This window comes from Macrobrachium nipponense, chromosome 28 (assembly GCF_015104395.2).
Source record: "Macrobrachium nipponense isolate FS-2020 chromosome 28, ASM1510439v2, whole genome shotgun sequence".
Lineage (NCBI taxonomy): Eukaryota > Metazoa > Arthropoda > Malacostraca > Decapoda > Palaemonidae > Macrobrachium > Macrobrachium nipponense.
Window position 1 is genome coordinate 56,233,643 of NC_087217.1, and position 12,005 is coordinate 56,245,647.

The window sequence follows — 12,005 nt, forward strand, 5'->3', positions numbered from 1 at the left end:
TGGAGTAATGGATAATCAGAGAGAAATCAGGGACTGAGAGCTTAATAAACCAAAAGTACTATTTAACATTTTCCTCACTAACCTCCGCCCCACTACAAATGCATTAAAAGAATGGGTAATATGATGTCACTCGGCACAACAGCTCCTTCAGCCAGGAGCGCCGGGTTAGAAAAACAGCGCCAAGCCGAGAGAGGTCTCAGTAGCGTTGTGGGTCTCGTGCTAAGTGGGTGTACGCGCTGCTCCAGTCTGACACACCCACACGTGCTTTCGCCACACACCGTTTCAATTCTTTCGAGCCGGTGGGGCTCTGGAGGTCACTGCGTTCTTTTGCAATGATTTGCCGGGTTCGAGCAGACAGACGCTCTTCATATTATTAGAATATCGGAAGGATTATTCGTGCTTTTATACGTAATTTTGGAAACATTTAACTAAAGGATGCTGAGGCCAGTTTTCCTGACTTAATCATTCTTTGACTTTACACATGCCGTGAAGAGGACTGAGTGAGTGCACGTATTTTAAATTGACTAATCAGCATTTTGAAAGTTAAAGGGATACACTAGTAAACCGCCTACTTTTCATAACTTTTTTCATTTAAAAGCAATCTGTGGACTTTTGAGAGTAAATTGCATCATATGATAAACCACATAAAATGTAAAAGGAGAAAAATAAGAAAATTTTAAATTAGCAATTGAAAAACTAACACAAACAGAAGGAAAACATGGAAGTTGAGAAAGTTTACTCCTAGAACCAAGCAATTTCTTTTATCAATGAGCTGACTAAATGTATGAGTAATCGGTGACATATAGTAGCTGGAAAGATGGCATTAAAGTGAAATAGGAAACTTGTGAATGATGAATATTGAAAAGGAGAAACAATGATGTGACGTAAGTTTTTACTTCACAAAAGTTCAAATTTGCTACGAACTGTGAAACCTTTTGGAAACTGTTGATTTTCATGAAAACTTCATTAAAAAGACAGTCAATTAGGAAATAAAACAACACGTATCCAACTTAATTCTCCCATTGAACATAGTTTGTGCGTTCACCTAACTATACATCATTACAAGAGACCGAAACATTTCGAAACTGAGCGAGGAAAGTGTGGAAAAGAATTCTCGTTTTCGAATCTTCGCCATGTATGAGATTTGAAAATTTGTACCTTCGTACTGAGTAAAGCAGGGACTATGAGCGGGAAGGCAAGGACACATTCCGGTGTCCTACGGACGCTTGTGTTCTTGTCTTTGCTGATTCTTCTCATCGCTATCATCAGTTGTTCAGGTAAGTGCTATACGTATACATACATACAAACATGCATATATGTATCTGTCATGTATAATTATATATATATCTATAATATATATATATATATATATATATATATATATATATAATATAAACATATATATATTATATATACAAACACACACAATATATATATATATATATATATATATATATAAAAGTGTGTGTGTGTGCATGTTTGTGTGTCTGTAATAAAAGTAACCCACATGAATGAAAAGACCAATAAACTGGTTCGACAATTCTTTCTCTCTCTCTCTCTCTCTCTCTCTCTCTCTCTCTCTCTCTCTCTCTCTCTCCCTCTCACGAAAGGAGAATGAAATGTTTTGCAAAATGAAAGGTAGGTTTTTCATTCGTTCTTATCGCTTGGTGTGTTATGATTTTACGTTCCACGTTTCACTTAAGGAGATCGTTCACTTTCGATATGAGATTGATAGAAGATGATAAAAAAAATAAAAAATAAAATAAAAACTCGTGATAAGTGTGTGAGAAGGAAGAGCTAAATATTAGGAAAAAAATGTGAGAGTTGAAAGTGCGGGAACGAGATGAAGAAGAAAGACGAGGAATACAAAAAAATAAATAAATAAATAAATAAGATAGAATAAATAGAATAAAATAAAAAGTAAAAAATTAAGGAGTTGAAATGGAAGGGAGTTAAAATAAATAGATAAAAAATGGATTATTAAAAAAAAAAGTTGAAATGGAAGGAAGTTAAGATACATAAATAAAAAATAAATAAAAGAGTTGAAACCGAAGGAAGTTAAAAAAAAAAAAAAAAAAAAAGGAGTTGAAATGGAAGGAAGGGGAAGTAAGGAAGGAAGAGACAGAATAATTTGCAAGAATTTATGGTAGAAGTAAATAAGGATCACAGAGAGAGAGAGAGAGAGAGAGAGAGAAGAGAGAGCGAGAGAGAGAGCGCAAAGGAAGGTCAATGATCAGGAACGAAAGAATAGGAGGGGGGGGGGGGTTGTTAAGAGATTAATGTATCCGAGGAAGAATTATAATGGAGAAATAAGAAAAACGCTACTATATACAGTACTAAAAGAAAGCGTATACAAGTATGATGATCAGAGGAGAGATAAAGTAAAATTACATAAGAGGGAGACAGAGATAATGGAAATAATTTTATAAAACTTGAAAGAAGAGAAAAAAAAATTATTTGTGCAAATTGACACAATGATCATGGCTTGTACATTAGCTAAACTTAATAATAATAATTCTTATTATAATTATACAATATAATAAAACAAATAGACAAAGAATGGCAGAACAAGACCAACAACTATGTTTCTCCTGCTTCCATATTTTTTTTTTTTTATGTAGCTATGTTGCTGCAAACGCGTCTGCTTGTACAATAACTAAACTGATGTTAACCGATAATAATAATAATAATAATAATAATAATAATAAATAATAATGATAAGGAAGGAGGCCTTCTCTGAGGGTAGTAGCATTGTATATTATAGCTGTTTCAACGGCAGAGGAAATAAACCTAAGACAACTGAAATCTTTGCATGTCCTTAGGAAACATGATATACCAGCTACATGCTGATGAGAAAAAGACAATAAGAAGAATTGAGAAGATTCTAAATAAATTAAATGCAGCTGAAACAGCTATAATAATAATAATAATAATAATAATAATAATAACAATAATAATAATAATGGATAAGTATCAAGATCTGAAAATAGAAATAAGAAGGATATGGGATATGCCAGTGGAAATTGTACCCATAATCATAGGGGCACTAGGCACGATCCCAAGATCCCTGAAAAGGAATCTGGAAAAACTAGAGGTTGAAGTAGCTCCAGGACTCATGCAGAAGAGTGTGATCCTAGAAACGGCGCACATAGTAAGAAAAGTGATGGACTCCTAAGGAGGCAGGATGCAACCCGGAACCCCACACTATAAATACCACCCAGTCGAATTGGAGGACTGTGATAGAGCAAAATATAATAATAATAATAATAATAATAATAATAATAATAATAATAATAATAATAATAATAATAAGTAGATAAAGAATGCCAAAACAACAAAAGCAACAACACGCTTTATTTCTCCAGCTTCCATATTTTTTCCCCCCTTTTTTTCCTTTGCAGCTATGTTGCAGCAAGCGTGTCTGCTGGCTTCGGCCGAGGAGAGAGGCAAGGCTGTCGAAAAACTTTTGCCTAAAGTACGAAACTTCCGTCTGCTGGAACTTATTTTTTTTGTTTCCACTTCCTTTCCATTCTTCTCTTAGGCTCAGTCAGAGGAAATGAGGAGAGAGAGAGAGAGAGAGAGAGAATCAAACGCTTTATTCCATTAAAAATGTGGTTATACAGAGAGAGAGAGAGAGAGAGTCAAACGCTTTATTCCATTAAAATGGTGGTTATACAGAGAGAGAAGAGAGAGAGAGAGAGAGAGAGAGAGTAAGGTACTTTATTCTATTAGAAAGGGTCAGGAGAGAGAAAGAGTCAAACGCTTTATTACATTAAAATGTTTATTACAAAGAGAGAGAGAGAGAGAGAGAGAGAGAGAGAGAGAAACACTTGCTTTACAATATCTATTTGATAGAATTTACAATATCTAGTTGATAGAATGTCACTTATTAAAATTATCATGGCAAAATTAATATCGCATCTTTAACAAGTACATATGACTTTTGAAGTCAGCAAGAAAACATTTAAAACTACCGAACAAATCTATCAAACACACGTTTGAAGATGACCACTCAGAGTAGACACTAAAGCAGTGGGACCAGGAGGTCACTGGATTCGATCCGGCAGACAAAGAGGAGTGGAAACAGCGATAGCTTTGATTTGATTTATATAGATTTTTTGGCATTATGCCAAGCGCTGGGGCAGCTAAGGCCATTCAGCTCTGAAACGGAAATTGACAGTAAAGGGTTTGAAAGGTGTAACAGGAAGAAAACCTCAAAGCAGTTGCACTACGAAACAATTGTTAGAAGAGGGTCGACAGTAAGTTGGAAGAAAGAGAATATGAACGGAGGTACATCAAAAGGAATGAAAGTAGCTGCAGCTAGGGGCCGAAGAGACGCTGCAAAGAACGTTAAGTAATGCCTACATTACACCGAATGAGGTGCACTGACGGCACAAACCCGCCCCCCCCCCCCCACCCCCCCCCCCCCCCCCCCCCACCCCCCCCCCCCCCCCCCCCAGCCCTACGGGGAAACAGCGATAGAAATAATGAGAGAGACGAAGAGCATCAAGAGAAAATGAACGAGAACCTTGAAGGGGAAAAGGGGTAAAAAGAGAGCAGGCAAAAAATCACTAGAAATAAAAAGTTGATGACAGGAATTAAGGACATTTGACGAAAGGTATCTGAAACATAATAACAGTTGCGAAAGTAGGTAAAACAAATAAAAATGCTCATGAAGAAGAAGAAGAAGAAGAAGAAGAAGAAGATGTTTTGTAGCTAATAACGAACGTTGCTGGGAAGGAGAGAAGGCGTTGAACTTGCCGGCAAACATCACATTTAAGAACTCTGATATAACGCGCAACTTTCAACTTTATTGCCTGCCTCTCTCCTCCTCCTCCACCTCCCCTCTTTCTCTCTCTCTCTCTGAAATTGGTAATGACTTTTAGTTTCCTTACGGTCGAAATGTTCTCCCGCATTTTATGAGTAATAATTTTGAATAATCATTTATTTAACGTTAACCTGACGCAGTAATAATTGTTCTTTTTCTGATTCCTACTTTGTTAGCTTGCTTTTCTTCAACTATTATTTTCTCTGCTTCTCTTACGTAACTATCATCGAAATGTCTTCTTTAATTTCTGGGAGGTTTATCTCGATTGTCGTGTATCCAGCCACTGACAAGAGCGGCGCATTCATTTCTCTGAGCAAATACCAACCGAAAAGGGCAATTTCCTTCTGGGGGAGGCACCACGCGCGCCGAAAAGCAATATTCCAGAATCATGACATCGCTGACTACTTGCTTGTCTCATTGACTTCTTCTTCCTATCATTTCGCGCACTTTTATTAGCGATCTGGAAGTCAAGGGTTTGTAAAAGGGCGTAAATTTAGGTAGGAAAGTTTCTCTCTCTCTCTCTCGCTTCCCGCCAGAAGCCGCATCGCGCGAGCGTAGACTCTCATTTTCTGCTAGGCGCGAGAAGAAGATACGTTAGCGTGTAGTGCTGCTGCTCCTTTTTCAAGTGTCAAGGTGTCGCTTCGAGACATTTTCCTCGGCATGGTTGATGTTGGAGATACGCTGTCGTGTGTATGTGTGTGTCTCTCTCTCTCTGTGTAATGGTTGCTGAATGTTGTTCTTTGAGTGTCAGGGAAGCGTTTTGCTTGAGGTTTACTTTCGAATTTTGGGAAAAGGAGCGACGCGGAGGTGCGGGATGGAAGGGGGGAAAACATACGGTGTGAAGTGGCCCGATTGTTCGCTTCTCAGAAACTGCAATTTGTAAAGGATATTTCAGGACGCCTCTTTCACGGCAGAAGTCGTCTCGCGTCTCATAGCAAAGTGTAGCATACGAGAGAGAGAGAGAGAGAGAGAGAGAGAGAGAGAGAGTCTAGGGTAATATATTGCCACAAGGCACATACTCCGTAGTCTGTAGAAGGCAATTCACGTACAAAAGGTATTCAAAAACGCTGCGAGCCCAATTAGACCGATATCCTAACGAACGAACAAAAACAAAAAGCAAGCAGGCGAACAAAATTGCAAACAAAGAGACAAAGAGAGCCATACAAACAAACCCAAACGAAGGCACAATGACGTCGACATGTCCCACTGAAAGACACAGGGACCTAAAAAAAGGAAAAAGAAAAAAAATGGTCGATCACGCACCCACTATCCTCTCTTTCAAATTCTCCCCCGCCGAACGGCGTTTTAATTAGCGTGGGGGTAAATTACCATTCTTTTCCGGAAAGGAAAGACTCTATCAACACTGCCGTCTCTTCTCCTTTGAGAAATGTGTTAAATGTTCACGTTTTGGAAGGTGGCTGAAGGAATTATGCTATGAATTGGCTGATTCATTTGAATAAAAAGTCGTCACAATCACTACGGCGCCTCATTGGTGTGATCGGTATGGTCTTTGCCTGCCACCTTGATGGCCGCGAGTTCGATTCTCGGGCATTCCACTGAAGGGTTAGATATGTGTATTTCTGGTGACAGAAGTTCACTCTCGACGTGGTTCGGAAGTCACGTAAAGCCATTGGTCCCGTTGCTGAATAACTGCAACGTAAAAACACCATACCAACAAATAATCACTACATTTAACAAGGCCCAGGGAATATGGAATATTTTACAGTCATATCAATGATTTGAATAAAATGTCATCACAAAACTATGGACAACGCAACCCACAAAGCATGCAGCTTTATTACAATAATATGAATGATTTTAATAAAATGTCACAACAACAATGGTCAACAAGACCCCTATAATATACAGTGTCTGACAGTAACTGGTAGATAAAAGGAGGGAAAAATTCATTTGTTAATAAGATAGGCTTAAGGTTGAAGTTTATTTTCTTTATTGCCTGGGGATACTAATCTAGTACTACAAGCGTATAATTTAAGTAGCCAAGGGGAACTCAACTGAAGCATTACCATATTCATATGGAAGATCAGTTTTCGGGGGAAGATATGTTAATTTTTGAGAGAGAGAGAGAGAGAGAGAGAGAGAGAGAGAGAGAGAGAGAGAGAGAGAGAACAATAGCATCGCATGAATAGATATCAATATATCAATACAAAGAGCGAGATTATTGATGAACGGACGAACAGAGAAAGATTCATCAGTCTAAAACACCAGACAAGACCTTCTGTCTAATACTCTAGACAAGACCTTTAGCCAACCACATCAGACAAGATCCTTAGGCTGACACAACAAGCAATATCCTCAGTTTAACACAAAATGCAAGCCAAGACCACCAATTAACTTACGAGACAAAACTATCAATGACACAACAGGCAAGGCCATCGTCTAACGCAAAAGACAAGATTATCAGTCTAACATACCAGACTTGATCATCAGTTCAACACACCAGACAAGACCATCAGTCTAACACACCACATAGGATTAGTCTAAAACACCAGACAAGACTTTCAGTCTAACATACCAGACAAGATCAACCTAAAACACCAGAGATCAGTCTAATTACATTCACCTCAGATGAAAATTTTACAAGTCTTTAAATCTAGTCACCCAGACGAACAAGACATTTTCAGTCTAGCACACCAGACAAGATCATCAGTCTAACACAGCAGACAAAATCATTAGTCTAATACACCAGACCAGACCATCAATTTAATATACCAGGCAAGGCAATCAGGCTGATACACCAAACAAGATCACCAGTCTAACCCAACAGGCAAGACCTCCAGTCTAACACACCAGACAAGATCATAAGTCTAACATACTACCTGGCAGTAACTGGGAAACACCACACGAACTTTATCTCCAGGAGAAAGGATGAACGTGAGGGCGTTCAGCCGCACTAACGTAAACAGATGAAGCGTTCAGAATAGCTCGGTTGCGCTTGATGAATAAATTGAATGGGAATTCTAAATTATAAATGGGAGTTTGCCAAGGCACCCCCTTTGTGCGTGAATGAGTGGAGGAGCCGTGATGCCACGTCTCATTGTGCGCGCGGCTGAATGGGAGACGGTGGCTATGTCACTATTTTCATCATATTTTCTCATATTTCTCATTCAATTCTTGTTAGAAAATATTACGGAGTACTGAATAGATGTGGTAAAAGTAATAGAAAGATGAGAACAGGAGGAATGAAAATGTTTGAAAATGGAGCCTTTCATGTTTCTAAACTGTGTCCTAGGCAGATTTTATGCAAATTTTCTTTGTCTATGTAAGTTTTGTAAGGTTTTGCAACCTGTCATACTTATTAGGGCGATATTTTAATTCCATTTTCTATAAAAATATGGGATGAAAACATTGCCCTAATAATTATGACAGGTGGTAACACTTCACAAAGAGAAATTCCATAAGTTATGTAACACTGAGGCTGAAAAGAATTACGTAGCCACTAGATTACAATAAAGTTATACAAAAAATACTAGATTTTTCGATCAAGAAACTAGAGCCTATATATGTATATATATATATATATATATATATATATATATATATATATATATATATATATATATATATTGTGATTTGAGAATTTGTGTATAAGCGTAATATTGCGATTTAACAAAAGAAGACTTACGAGAGGAGACGAAGTGCGACATCCAGCATCTTGAACGGATCGAAGAAACTCAAAGAAATAATTTTGATTATAAATGTCGCGATTTGTTACTGTCAAGGTGTCTAGATTGCTTTCTCTCTCTCTCTCTCTCTCTCTCTCTCTCTCTCTCTCTCTCTCTCTCATGGCTCAACGGAATCGGATACAAATCTCACTCCATATTAAATTTTTTTTGGTTTAGTTAAAGAAAAAATTGAAACGTTGGAATTATTAACGAATAAAAGAGAAAAATAAAAAGTTAAACTGAATATGGTACTGGCATTGGGGAGAGAGAGAGGGAGAGAGCAAAAAAGGAGAATGTTTGGTATAGACAGGCCGCACGGGGATAAACCCCCCAAAAATAGTAAGCAATCAAATGAGAGAGAGAGAGAGAGAGAGAGAGAGAGAGAGAGAGGAACTCAAGGCCATAATTGGACCAATTAATGGCCTAATTACCCATGCGGACGCCGTCGGCTGGCTGTCACTGTCCATTTGAAATCTCCTTTTTGGGAATATCTCTTAATCTCTGAAACTTGCAAATCATTTAAGCAGTTCGGAAAGGGGGGAGGGGTTCATTGGGAGGGGGGAGTAAAAAGGGAAGGGCCTGCATTCTGAAGCCTATTGATGACTTTTTGGTATTAAAGGAAACTAATTTTTATGTGGAAGTTACTGCCGACGAAATGATGTCATGTATAAAAGGGCTATGTTCATTAACAATCAGAGACGATGGCAGAAAAACGCTCGCGTAGATTCTTCCCTTAAAAGTGAGTCTCATGTGTGTTTATCTTTTATTTTGTGACTTATTTACTGATGTGTAAAATATATAATTGTATTCAGATACAAACAATGAAATGCGCTTTTGAGAAGACTTTAAGGTGGGAGTATTCAAACCTTCATTTACCGTTAAAGAAATAAAACGGTATTTGCTTCGGAAGACGAAGTCCCTTTTCGAGCCTTACAAACAATTCCGTTTTCATTTACGCACACACACACACACATATATATATACAAGTACGTATATATAATATATATATATATATTTTTTATATATATATATATATATATATATATATATATATAATATATTATAATATATATATATATAATATATATATATATAATATATATATATATATATCGAGCTACAAATGTCCTTTAATATCTAACTCGCTCTAACTCGGAATTAATATATGTTCATATATGTTTAACCGAAGGGGAATATTTTTGTTTTTTTGTCTATAAGAGATTTGTCGGCTCCCGGGCGCGAACCATCGAAACCAAACAAATCCAGGACGACAGTGAAGCTTAAACCCACACCGCCACCGCAAGAGGCTATAAGTTTATGCCGTCTCTCACCTACAAATACCTGGCGCTCTCAGGTATTCGTTGTTTGGATACTAAAAAACCAAAAATCAAAACCCAACCTGACTACATCAACCCACCTCACCTCGACTCGGTAACGTTGTAGGGCTTTTGACAGCACGTAGCCATTATATAATTATAATCACATTACCGTGATTCATATACATACATCGAGCTACAAATGACCTTTAATATCTAATTTGCTCTACCTCGGATTTGTTTGGTTTCGATGGTTCGCGCCCGGGAGCCAACAAATCTCTTATCAACAAAAAAATTCCCCTTCGGTTAAAATATATTAATTCCCAGGTAGAGCGAATTAGATATTAAAGGACATTTGTAGCTCGATGTATGTATATGAATCACGGTAATGTGATATGATTTACACACACACACACACACACTTATATATATATATATATATATATATATATATATATATATATATATATATATATATATATATATATATATATATATAAATGTGTGTGTGAGTGTGTGTGTACAAAATCTGAGAAAAAAAAAGACAGTATCTGCATTAATGAATACATCAGCAATTTCAGCTTAGGTACAAAAACGCCATAGCGTACTAGTTCAATTAACAACTAAATTGCAAAGGTAGGATTCTACTCCCTCGGTGCCACAAGTGTACTACCAAAATTCCATTCATAAATTCACCATCAACCTCTTTCATAAATATGCTAACATAATTTCATTAATAAAGTAACTGACGATATCACTGGTAAATTAAATAGCTCAATTTCATTTATAAATTCACTCATTAAAAAAAGTACAGAAAGATGAATACATCAGGCTATTTATTAAAGCAACTACGATGATGAATTTGCTAATATTATTCTGTCCGTCTTTATTTTTGTTCATTTTTAATAATTTTCTTCGTGGAATGATCAGAAATGGGAATGGGCCAATGGATAGAGGAGAAAAGGTAAACGTAAAACTTACCATTAAATGTGTTAACTCTTTGTTGTTGTCATGGGGAAGGAGAAGCGGGGGTGGGGGGGGGGGGTTGTGTATTTCTGTATGGTTAGTATTACTCGGAACTGAGCCAAAATAATGTGACTTTTCTTTGGCATTTCTGGTGTTGATCTGACTAATTGCACCACTTGGTGCTTTTGTTATTATACTTATTCCTTTTCTATTATAACTCGCTGAACACCATAACTCTTCCTAGCATATATATATATATATATATATATATAGTATATTATATATATATATATATATTTATATATATATATATATATATATATATATATATATATAATATTCCTAAAATACACGTAGATTAAGAATATTCTCGCGTTCGTGTTCCTCCGTGCTACATTGGATATATATATATATTATATATATATATATATATATATATATATATATATATATATATGTATATATATATATTATATATAATATATATATATATATATATATATATATATATATATATATATATATATATATATATATATATGTGTGTGTGTGTGTGTGTGTGTTTGTGTGTTGTGTGTGTGTGCGTGCGTGTCTGTGTATGCGTACGTAAGTGATGGTCAGTCAAAGAAAAAGCTGAACGTAACTAATAAATAGGTCTAAATGCATAATGAAATATGAAATATGGCATCGAATTATTTCGTTGAAATAACAGGTTCATAACAACGTGAAAATAAATCACATGATGAATTCAATAAGAAAAAAAAATCCTTTTTTTCTGTAAATAAGCAAAATATTCATACCATATTTCAACTTATTTTCTTTTGCCAAAATATATTTTTTACGCGAAATAGAAAAAAATTATCATGCAGATATGACTAAACGTGTTTCACATACGCCCGCTCTGAAAATGAATGACACTGCTAATTGAAATTCCAAAAGTGCGTAAGGAACAAAACTCATTCGAAAAAGGAATAAATGGAACGAAATAAACAAAAATATTTTTTTGCGAGATTAAACGCATTCCCCATCCTTTGATAACCGCGCATCGTGACTGAAAAAATACGGAACTTTGGCGCGCACCTCGACCATTAGCGTTAAAAATCCACATCTTTACGATCCAGTTTCAAAGCTCTTCGTTCGTCCGGTAGGAGAGAGGGTTCGTGTGCCACTATGAATAAAATCTGCGGTAATGCCATGCCATATTTCAGT

The 12,005-nt window shown here is 36.3% G+C and overlaps 1 protein-coding gene across 1 annotated transcript in view; it reads left to right on the forward strand.

Moving 5' to 3' along the window:
• The first annotated feature begins 215 nt into the window (after positions 1 to 215).
• LOC135201200 (cell adhesion molecule Dscam2-like) overlaps positions 216 to 12,005 on the forward strand; it is a 236,823-nt gene continuing 225,033 nt past the window's right edge. Inside the window, exon 1 of the mRNA XM_064230078.1 lies at positions 216 to 1,277. Within this exon, the coding sequence (XP_064086148.1) occupies positions 1,184 to 1,277 (94 nt within the window). The 5' untranslated portion in view covers positions 216 to 1,183. The remainder of the gene's footprint in view (positions 1,278 to 12,005) is intronic.